The sequence below is a fragment of the Syngnathus leptorhynchus genome, chromosome 17 (genome assembly GCF_054491065.1).
Source record: "Syngnathus leptorhynchus isolate UIUO chromosome 17, UIUO_Slep, whole genome shotgun sequence".
Classification (NCBI taxonomy): Eukaryota; Metazoa; Chordata; class Actinopteri; order Syngnathiformes; family Syngnathidae; genus Syngnathus; species Syngnathus leptorhynchus.
This window is the reverse complement of record NC_141211.1, coordinates 7,557,057-7,567,950: the sequence shown is the minus strand read 5'-3', so window position 1 is coordinate 7,567,950 and position 10,894 is coordinate 7,557,057. Positions and strand designations below refer to the sequence as shown.

General features: G+C 43.4%; 2 protein-coding genes across 2 annotated transcripts; one reads left to right on the top strand and one right to left on the bottom strand.

The window, feature by feature from the left end:
• Window positions 1–1,794: 1,794 nt before the first annotated feature.
• On the bottom strand, window positions 1,795–4,559 carry LOC147043554 (uncharacterized). Its single transcript, XM_085936260.1, has 2 exons — window positions 3,791–4,559; window positions 1,795–3,671 (listed from the first exon to the last, which is right to left on the bottom strand). The coding sequence occupies exons 1-2, from the start codon at window positions 4,461–4,463 to the stop codon at window positions 2,722–2,724; spliced, it is 1,623 nt and encodes a 540-aa protein (XP_085792386.1). The 5' UTR covers window positions 4,464–4,559; the 3' UTR covers window positions 1,795–2,721.
• Window positions 4,560–7,331: 2,772 nt separating this feature from the next.
• LOC147043553 (LRRN4 C-terminal-like protein) lies at window positions 7,332–9,731 on the top strand. Its single transcript, XM_085936261.1, has 2 exons — window positions 7,332–7,429; window positions 8,138–9,731. The coding sequence occupies exon 2, from the start codon at window positions 8,155–8,157 to the stop codon at window positions 8,866–8,868; it is 714 nt and encodes a 237-aa protein (XP_085792387.1). The 5' UTR covers window positions 7,332–7,429; window positions 8,138–8,154; the 3' UTR covers window positions 8,869–9,731.
• Window positions 9,732–10,894: the final 1,163 nt, after the last annotated feature.

The following is a 10,894-nucleotide window of genomic DNA, read 5'->3' as shown; positions in this document are numbered from 1 at the left end:
AAAGGTTGGCAGAAGGCCAGGCAGGCGGTGCAGGAGTGAAGCGGGCTCAAAGTGCTTCTCTCGGTGTTTAGTCAGCGACTACATTTCTTTCCCACCTCCCGTGTATGCCTTGAACGCACCACAGGCCGCCTTTCAAGCTTCCATTCCCTCTGCTGGAAATAGAAAATAATAATAATACCGCACCCTGCATGTCACACGTCTGACAATATGTGTCTAATAATGACACCTCATGTCACGTTAATATCAAACCTTGCTTGACAGTCATGAATCATTGTCTCTGGGAAGCTTGACCTTGCAACTACACCATTACAGCCATGGCAAGTCATTCTGGCACAGGTTAAAAAAATGAAACTCGGAATAGGCTCCAGTTCACCCCGAATCCCAGTGCGGACAACTAGCAAATAAAAAGGATGGCGACAACCTATAATATAATAAATGTATGGATTCCCCCTGTATAAACAATTCCAAATATTATTTTTTTAAAACTGTGCAGGCATATTTCATGAAATGACAATTTAAGTTTATAACCTGCAACATATTGTCACTGATCTATATTCTACATGGCCAAACTGCTCATTGTAAATAGAAAGAACTCATGAATAGGTTTGCTCGATGACGTAACAGTCTACAGCCCCCACCTCACTACAAATGACTCCAATCATGATTTTCATGCCTGGGAAAAGTCAAGTGTGTCTGGAGTTGGTCGTGCACCGTGGTCCCAAAGGGAGGAAAGCGCTATTTGGGGTCATGTGGTCAACAAGGGAAAGTCAGACAGACACAATGAAAAAGAGAGGGAGGGAGGGAGGGAGGGAGCAAGAGAGCGAGTGGAGGAGAGTCAGAGAGAGAGAAAGTGAGTCACATCCTCTCCCAAAAAGTACGTGTTTACTTTCCAGGCGCTGAGGAAATGACACCATGGAGTTCACAGGCTGCTCTGACGTCTCCCTTTGCCTGCCATTCTTAACTTATGCCAGCACACACAAAGCATACCAAAGATCATTTTCAGTCAAAAACTATCGTGAAGTTGGGTGAAATGAAAGCCATAATAATTGCTACGTTCCATCGTGCCATATCAAAGGGGCTGAGGTATGCAATTTATACATGAAGACATTTTATATATATATATAAATATATACTTATGTATGTTTTTATTTCTTCATTGTATGTGCCTTCCTATTCTTACTTTTTATCTTGTTTACTTGAATGTTATGTTTGTCTCCACCGTGGATATTAGGAAACGCAATTTCGATTTCTTTGTATGTCTTGACATGTGAAGAAATTGACAATAAAGCAGACTGACATATTGCCGAAAATGTGCCACATCTTTTGTGTTAAGCCTTCAATCACACTAAAGGCAACATCAGCATTTTGCGTGCGTGTGCAACTACAGCTGTCATTACTTAAAGTGTTATTGGGGATTTGCGTGGGGGTATGTCCAGAGACCGCCACCATCTGTCTGGCGGCAGTACAGTCGTGATGCAATGAGATCATGCGAGAGCGTAACCAGCGTGATCTCACTGCACGAAACTGGACCCTAATGTCATGTTTACTGGCTAACAGGTTAGAAACATAACAGAAAAATAAACTTACATTTCAAGAATGGTGAACATTTTTTGCGCCTGTTGACGGTCAACCGGTTGAAACTTGGAGGTGGTTGACAGGAATCTGAGGTTGCTGATGATGTCACTCGTGACGATTTTGGACTCGGGGTAGAACGGGCAGTGCAAGATCCCAACCAGCAGATGGCAATGTGGAGGACAATAATCTTGTTATATTTAAAGTTGAAATATTTTCCCACAACGTTCATACCCACTGTTGGTCGAATACAGTTTAAATATAAACAAGACTTTTTAGTACAGTAACGTTTATAGTGGATGAAACATAATATGGCAACACAGCAGCATAGAAAAGTCATTGCACATTGAACAGGGACTTCATGTTTTCATCTTCAAGTTTCATGCAAAGGGCCTTCTTTAAAGTCATTTAATTAAAACTACAGCAAAGCTACGTTGGCAAACCACACTGTGGGCATACAATGACAAATATTTTACATTTGGAGCATCTTCACGAGGAAATACAGTATTTAGTTTAGATAGCAGGTGCTCGCTATAGTTCCAGTACCTGTACTGTAATGTATCTTTTGTTCAAAGGTTGAGAAGATTATATGTGATACAAGTGGAAGGAACAACAGTTATTTAAGAAGTATATTTACACTGCGAGTTAGCAGTTTTAAAGATTAACAAAAAAGCTTTACTCCACATCAAAAACAACCCCATTATACAAAAGTTAAATTTACACTGCTAGTAGTGCGTAAAAAAAACTTCTGACTATTCTTTTTTTTTTTTTTTTATGATTTTGAGTCTGCTAATAGTGCATAAAAAACATTTTCTGAACATTGTTTTTTGTGTATGCTCACTATTGTGCAGTTGAAGGCAGATGTTTGTATTTTGTGTCCCTATTGATGTGAAACGATCAATAAGTAATGCCTCGAGCATCATGTACAATAATTACATTTTAAACCACTTAATATTTGGATCCATACCTGTTGTATTAACAAGCATACATCAAGATGTTTTGCCAGGTGCATCAAATTCCAAAATCTTTGTTTCAGAAATATGTGCAACTTGGGAAATCATGACACGCAGTCACTCACGCCAGCTAAAAATGACATTCAGTGGCACTGCTCATTTTTAAACCAGGCAAGGCACTTTCTAATTTATGTCTCTACACACAGTCAGCAACCGCATTGTCCTCCTCTTCCGGCCCCCACTCCCCAAACCTCATCTGGGGGGACGGCGCCGCCGGGTGAAGGTTGTTAATGTCATCCATGGCGTCGGGTTCGGCCTCGTCGGTGGCCCCGGCGGCCATGTGGCCACCCTCCTCGCGGTGCGTCCGGATGTGCTTGCGCAGTGCAGCGGGCTCCTTGAAGCTGCGGTTACAGAAGGGGCAACAGCACGGCCGCTCGCCTGTGTGGATGAGCTGGTGGTGCTTGAGATGCTGCAAGCGGCTCAGGCGCTTTCCGCAGATGGCGCACACGTACGGCTTCTCCCCGGTGTGCGTGCGGCGGTGTTTGCGCAGGCCGTCCAAGTGTCGGAAGCAGTTGCCGCACTCAGAGCACGAGTATGGCTTCTCCCCGGTGTGGATTCGGAGGTGAGTCTTGAGGGCGCCCGACTCGCGGAAACAGCGGCCGCAGACGCTGCAAGGGTACGGCTTCTCTCCCGTGTGGATGCGGATGTGTTTTTTCAAGCTGGAAATCAGACGGAAGGTCTTTCCACACTCTAAGCAGTGGTGAGGGCGATCTCCGGATGGCTCCACAGCCGTGTCAGCGCACGAAGGTCCCGCTGACTCGTCCGCTCTACCCGGTGAAATGCTGTGACCGCTTCCGGGTCCTGAAGTCCTCACCGCTGGCTTTTGTCCATCCATCGCTCGCTGCTGCGGGGCACTGCTGCATTCTCGAACAGGTCTTTGGTGGCGCAGAGGTTGGATAAAGGTGCGCTGGGAACCTCCCACATCTCCAACTTGAACATAGCTGAGGTCACCCATGGTGTGAGATGACTGTTCACCTTCACCAACTGTGTCCTTCCGGTTATCTTGACTGGAGCTGGAAGCTTGTCCCTGCTCCACTTTTATCTCAAAGCTGCCAGCTTCACCTGGTCCCTGAGACGGCCTTTCCTCTGAAGCAGAAATAGCATTTTTAGGATTAATATGTAATGTATTGAGAAACTCGATTAGAGATGCATCTGTCAAACATGGTTCCACCGGGTTTTGTTACAGGTTGATACAATAGCTGTACCTGTTCTGTTGGCATCAGCGCACATGTGAGATGTGTCTGTTGCAAAGGAATCCAGAGTGTGATTGGTTACAGAACCATCAGATTGAATTGACAGCTGACACATCTTGTAGTCATCCCTTGGCTCAAACCCATGAAGTGCTTCATCCACAGAAGCACCGAGACCCAAGTCGGCACTGGCTCCACCGTTTCGAGTGTTCTGATGGTCCCGGTCCACGCCTGCAGTCATGGAGGAAAGGGATGGGGCAAAAACCGACTGACCGATGTTATGGGGGCCACTGTATGAGATCTGAAGCTGGTCGATGAGTTTCTGAGCACTGCACAGACAATCCTGCATGGTCTTCAACTCCCTCTCAGACACCTCAAGACGCACTTTGAGTCTCTCGTTTTCTTGTTCCTTGTGTAGCAACTCTAGATGAGTCTCGTTGAGTACAAGCACCACTTCACCCAGGAGAGTATCAACTGCAGCCGACATGGCAGATTGAATGGTCGGTGCAAAGCGGGACTTGAGCGACGTGACACTCACGCTGCCGTATAGAACCTTGTCTGGTTTGCGGTCGTAACAGGATTCCGCACCAGACCTGTCAGGAATGTTGTTGATACTCGTCGCCTTGCGGTTGCCACTATTTGACGGAGAATCCACACTGCTCGTATAACCTTGGCGCCTGGAAGCCATGGCTTTACTTGAGTTAACGTAGTCTATTCGTGAAGCAACCGCCGTCTTAACAAGCAAAACAGACAACTGACAGGTATGCTTGATGGATGGTACGAGTCAGGTGTCAGCGTTTAATTTGACGTCACTGACCCAAACAATGCAGACTACTCGGTGATTAACAGGGCCCAAATCCACGAGCTAGCATTAGCCTGCTAAATTCACCTATCGTGTCAATGCGTATTCCTGAAAACACAATTGCGATCGTTTATATGTAGGAATAAAGTTAATCTAGTTTACTTACTAAAATGAAAAAAATTCTGGGTGTCGACTGTTTCATTTGCAATCTCTGACTACAGAATTGCATTGGCCCGTCGCACAGAGATGACGTAGGCAGTAGTCATGGGCTCTGATTGGACAAAAGACTGCAGTATAACAAATAACTACACAACAATAATAATAACAATAACAACAACAACAACAATAATAACATTAGTTTTTAAGACCTAAAAGGTCTACCATACAATAAACACAAATATGACAAATTGATCGTTTTGATTGTATTTGTATTTATTATACACCATGTTTTGGGAAAGTTTTCCGAATTTTTTGGTGAGGCTGGATTTAAAACCAAAGACACAAAATCTCTTCATATTATTAGTCATAGCCAATACATGGTATTGTGCCGAAATATAAAATACGAAGAATAATGACTAAGAATATCAATGATTGAAATAAATTAATGCGATATACTTCGAAAATTCGTAAAGTTGGACGCCCATGGTTTACATTTAGGTGCAATGAGCCTGTACTTGTTGACTTCCCAAAATAAACGTTTTCAAATTGATGTAAACATGGTTCCACATGGAATTTTAATGAGGGACAGTGATAACCAATCCACAGAGCAGCTCGAACACTGGTACCCCCAACCCAGACTGCTGTCTAATAAAAACAAATTAAGAAAAACATTCCGGAGAGTGCTGTTGCTACTTAAATACTACAGGTGGCGCCATAGACCGTTTCGAACATACCGTCTCCCGTTCAATCAGTACTAGTACAATAATACAGGAGAATACATTTCTTATGCAGTGGGGGGGAAAGAAGCCAAACTGATTGGGAGCTCATCAGCCAGCAAGTTAATGAAGCAGAACAAGCTGCCAAAACAACAAATGGGTTTATAAAATATCTCCAAACAATTACTATTATTATCTGTTCCAATATTTTTGGTCAAAATGTGGCGTTTTTAGGTAAATTTGGCTATTTACCGATCCAAATCTAAATACGGCGGCTCGGTGGAGCACTGGTGAGTCCGTTCGCCTCACAGTTAGGAGAGTGCTGGTTCGATTCCACCTCCGACCCTCCCTGTGTGGAGTTTGTATGTTCTCCCTGTGCCCACCTGGGTTTTCTCCAGGCTCGCCGGTTTCTTCCCACATGCTTGGTAGGTCAATTGAGCACTCCAAATTGCCCCTAGGTGTGAGTGCAGATGGTTGTTTGTCGTCTCTGTGTGCCCTGGGATTGGCTGGCAACCGGTTCAGGGTGTCCCCCGCATACTGCCCGATGACTGCTGGGATAGGCTCCAGCACGCCCGCGACCTCCGTGGGGACAAGCGGTATAGAAAATGGATGGATAGAAATCTAAATACTTGGAAAGCTCGATGCTTAACTCAAATGTTTTCTGTTAACAGCAGAAACAAAGAAATGTTCCAATACTTTTGGAGTGGGGTGTAGACAAGCCCAAATCAGGTCATCGCCATGAAATTTTGTGGTACAAGACAGATGTATTTGACTGGACCCACGGGGCCGAATGAGGACAGTCCAATGAATCATTTTGTTTTTGAATGTCACAAAGATGGAATATTTGACGTGTCACTTTGCTTATAAATATCAAGTTTGCTATTAAACTAAGTGGCTGGCTTTTATCTCCTTGAATTTTTCAACATCACTCCTTTAACTAGCCCTCTAGTTTGCAAAAGAAAAGAGGCAGATGTTCTGTTTAACTGGGCATCCTGCAAGTTGGATCTGGTTTATTTCCTGTATTTGGTGAGCAGATGTCCCTCAGCTGCATTTCGTTTCTGTTTGGACGTTGTCGGGATGTTCCAGGCAAAGTCACGCATTTTATTTAGGTGAGAGGTCTAACGAGGCATGAGTGGCAGTCTGGAGTCACTGAGTAATCGTTCATGAATAAAGCATTGCAGTCTTCTTTTGTTTTTCTTCCCAACCTCCCTTTAAGGTAATGAGAGGTCATTAGCAAGTGAGTCGTTTTTTTTATAACGGATGTTTCAAAATGTGAAGAGTGCAAAGGAGTACAGCTAAATTGCCTACGGTGGCTTAATCAGAAATAAATTCCAGTGGAAAAGTCTACACACCCTTGTCCAAATTCCATGGTTTTGTGATATAAACAAGGTTATGAAAATTCATTTCAAAACTTATTCCAACATTAAGTAGTAAAGGTTATAAAATGTTACGTCATCTATGACCTTAACAACTCAATTGAAAAAATATGTTTTCAAGAGCGGTAATTAAAATAACTCAGTGGTTGCACAAGTGTGCACACCCTCTTATAACTCGGGATGCGGTTGTATGGTTCATTTTTTGTATATGTAGTATTTATTTGTATATTCAACGCGTCACATTGAAACTAACGTTGAATGAGAGTTAACACACAACGTTGAACTCTTTGGCATTCCTTCAGGTCACATTTATGAGGAAAAATTATTAAATTATATCTCCTGGTCTCCTTTATTATAGCCCCAAAACATGGCAACAGGGGTGTGTAAAAAGACTTCCAAAAGCATGCACTCATTTTACTCTGATGGGGAGGGAGGTGGAAGGGTCCACAAAGAGGGGGGAGTGTGGGAGGTTGCAGTTATTAGGGAGAGGAGAATACATAAAGGAGAAGCAGGCAAGTGAGGAAGCAAGTGGAGGACCGAAAACAGCAGTGCGAGGAGCTTCTTAAAGCATATCAACCACCCAAACCTCCTCAAGCAACAAGTAAGTTATTTTCCCCCACCAACATTTTACTGCTCTTTATAGAAATACACACAGAGGCAGAAAAGGTAAATAAGTTTCCTGTGCAATCAAACAAGTTGTATTCAGAAGTATTCGAGATATTTGTTTTGATTTATTGTGAGAATTCCGCACGGGTAGCTTTCCTGTAAGTGGATCCAGCTGACTGGGCTGCACTGTGTCCCGCAAGGGTGTGTGTGTGTGTGTGTGTGTGTGTGTGTGTGTGTGTGTGTGTGTGTGTGTGTGTGTGTGTGTGTGTGTGTGTGCGTGCCTAGGCATTCACCAAACATCTCTTGTGCAATACGGTCTGGAATGTTGAATTAGTGTGAGCCACCTCCGACAGACAGATTAACATGTGAGGATTAATCCTAGCAGATACAAATACACCGCTTTAAATCCCGCCACTAAATATTCATGTTTACATGCACCTCCAAGTAAAAAAAAAAAGCAGTTCCATATGGAGAAATGCTTAATTTTCCCGATTTAAGTTGACAAGCGAGGCGGGAAAAATCTTTTTGCCTTACTGTTTGACATAGCTGGCACGTGTACTGACAGTTTGTACTTAAGTACAAATAGCCTCTTGGGTTGATTTAAAAATAAATAAAAGTGTTAATTCAAATCCTGTAATTCAATTTGTATGTTTCTTTTTTTTTTTATAATTACTTATTGATACTGACGGTATGTTCTTTGTAGCATCTCCAGGTTGTGTGATGGCTGCCAGCAGACATGTTCCCTTGATGGTTATTTGCCTGCTTCTCTTCAGTGGTTCCATTTCACAGCCTACAACAAAACCAAAGCCGGAGGTCAATCGGACGAGACTACTGAGACCCTCCGAATCCCTCGAGCTCCCCCCGGATGAATATTACGACATCGACCAGGACGTTACTACCGTTGCAGCTGCGGCTGCGTCTACACACAGAGGAGCTTCGAAGAAATGTGACTACAACCCCTGCAAGGAGGACCAGACCGATTGTTTTGAGCTCTCAATCATCAATCACTGCTTGTGTCCGGGGTCAACCTCTCACCTTGAGGCACCCCAGCCTCCTTTTCTGAGAACGGCAAAGTGGAATGGGTCAAGCGTGGTCCTCGGCTGGTGTGCTCCTTCATCCTTTGTGAAAGCCTACAGGGTGACGGTTGGCGGGATCGAGAGGCAGATGTTTGGAAAGGACAAACGCAGCGGAGGCTTGGGCCTCATCGAGAACGTCTCCGAGGTTTGCCTGGTGGCGCTGAATGACGCTGGAGAGAGCGAGGCCTCGTGTATGATGTACCAGCCCAAGGACCGGAGCTCCTTTCTGAAAGCAGGGCTCATAGGAGGCGCTTTGGCTCTCTTGCTGCTCCTCTTGCTGGCTCTCCTGCTCTGGAGGCGCCGGCAGCAGAGGAAGCATCAAAACAGCATCTCCGTCAGAGGCACTGCTGAAACTTAAATGACAAGACACAATTTCTTATGAGACACCTTTGAGGGCAAACTGGAACAAGTGTTTTTCTTTGTAAATGCAGCCACAAAAGCGCTCTTTTCTCTTTATTTCTCAAAAAGCCTGATCTTGACAAGGATCAAATATACTGCCCCTACAAAAAGAGTTCACTATAAAAAAAACAACAACATGACAGTTTAAATGAATGGGCAATAATCTGACATATATATATATGATACATATTGCATTGTGTGACAGGATACGCAATAGAAACTAGGTGGGTGGAACAATAGAATAAAAAACAATTGAGTCGACAGTAAAATCATGAAAACACGATTTTTTAAAATGAGATTGTGCATTTGCAAGTAAGTGCCTGGAGAGTGTTTTTTTTCACCATGCAAACAGTTGACAGCGAGAAACCGTTCACAATGTGTGGGAGTGAAGTATAGGTGCTAATTCCTTTGCCAAGTTTTAGAGGAAAAATAAATCCGTGATGACACATTTTACAGATACATTTCTTTTTACATAAACCAGTGCTGTGCATGTTTCTGCATGTAGAGTTCGGACCTCCAGACACCACAAGCAATCTAAATACTGAATGGGACAGATTAAAAAAACAAAACCATAGCAGGGTTGTTTGTCCAGAGTAAACCCATTTGTACAGTAAAGATGTTGAAAGTATTATATCAACATAATGAATGTATTTATAATGTCAGAAAATATTGGTGGCATTGATTGCATGCTTTGCGAGAGATTTGTATTTTGTTAATATGCGATTTTTAATCTTTTTTTTTTTTAAGAAACGCACACCAAACAAGGCTTGATTCTGACTACTGCACTGTATACATTTCTTAATGCTTCTGACTATTAAACAGCGTTCCACTCCAACTGTGTGTGTGCGCCGTTACTTAAGTTTTTCAATGGGTGTGTTGCTCCATCTGTCATGTTGTCGGAAGTTTGAGCTCAAGTGTTCGCCGTTGTTTTGGCAGCTGTGGTTAAACTTTAGTTTTCCAGCGGGTATAGATTTCATGAGGCTTGTTTCATTTCATCTGAGACTTCACAGTCTTCCGTTACTAAGCTGACATAATAAGAATTTCCACTATTTCATATTTTCCGGTTTATCTTGTCAACTAACTTCCATCTGTATGGGGTTGAGCACGATGAACTCCACCTAGCAACACGTTGCCCAGTAAAAAGAATCAAAGCCATTTTGTTAAGCTAGAGCTGGTCAGCTGACCGCAAGAGTCAGATTTAAAATATCACAAGGAGTCACAAGGCACATAATGTGTGCAGATAAGATGAGAAGCAGCACGTTTATATTCTCTTGTGGACTGTTTGTCATTTCCAGCATCTCGAGACAGTAAACAAAGCAGATTGCGGCTGGTGCAGAGACGTGCGGTCAGAGGAGGCAAGGGAGGCCGTGAACCTCACCGCACGTCACTGGGCTGGTGGCTCTTTCCCTGAGTACATTTTGCAACACGGACGAGTATCAACGTCTCAAACAGCAATCATGTCTGACTCAGCCATTCATCAGAAATGTGACTCGCATAATCAGCTAGAGTTTTGTCACGGATAATATTGCATTGATAAAAATTTGCCTCACAAAAGATACGTTGCGTTTGTGTGTACGTGTCACCAAGTTCCTTCTTTATCTGCGATTTTGTGACTCACGGTGACGCAAGTGGCTGTGTATTCATGTGTTTGTAATCTGGGGGCTTATGAGTAACAGTTGTTCATTTTGCATTGTTGCAATAATGGCTGCTCAAGCAAGTGTTCTGTGTTAGGAACATGCAGTGAGGTGGCAGCGAGTCTTGGCTACCACTCTTCATCATCTACTGCTGTCAGATCTTTGCTGCTCTCTGCTGGTTGCATCCGTTCATTTGAATTTTTTTCATAGCATGGCAACATTTTGAGCTAAAGTGAATTTGGGCAGACTATTAATAATTCAGGGTTTGAATGTGAGGGAGGCAGTGACAACATAGTGTACACACAATTACGGTTAAAACCTAAAATGACTAGGCCCCAAATCTCAATTTAG

Coding starts and splice junctions, on each gene's coding strand:
- LOC147043554 (XM_085936260.1), bottom strand. CDS start 4,463: ATGGCTTCCAGGCGCCAAGGTTATACGAGCAGTGTGGATTCTCCGTCA. Junction 3,672..3,790: donor CGCTGATGCCAACAGAACAG/GTACAGCTATTG, acceptor TTTCTGCTTCAG/AGGAAAGGCCGTCTCAGGGA.
- LOC147043553 (XM_085936261.1), top strand. CDS start 8,155: ATGGCTGCCAGCAGACATGTTCCCTTGATGGTTATTTGCCTGCTTCTC.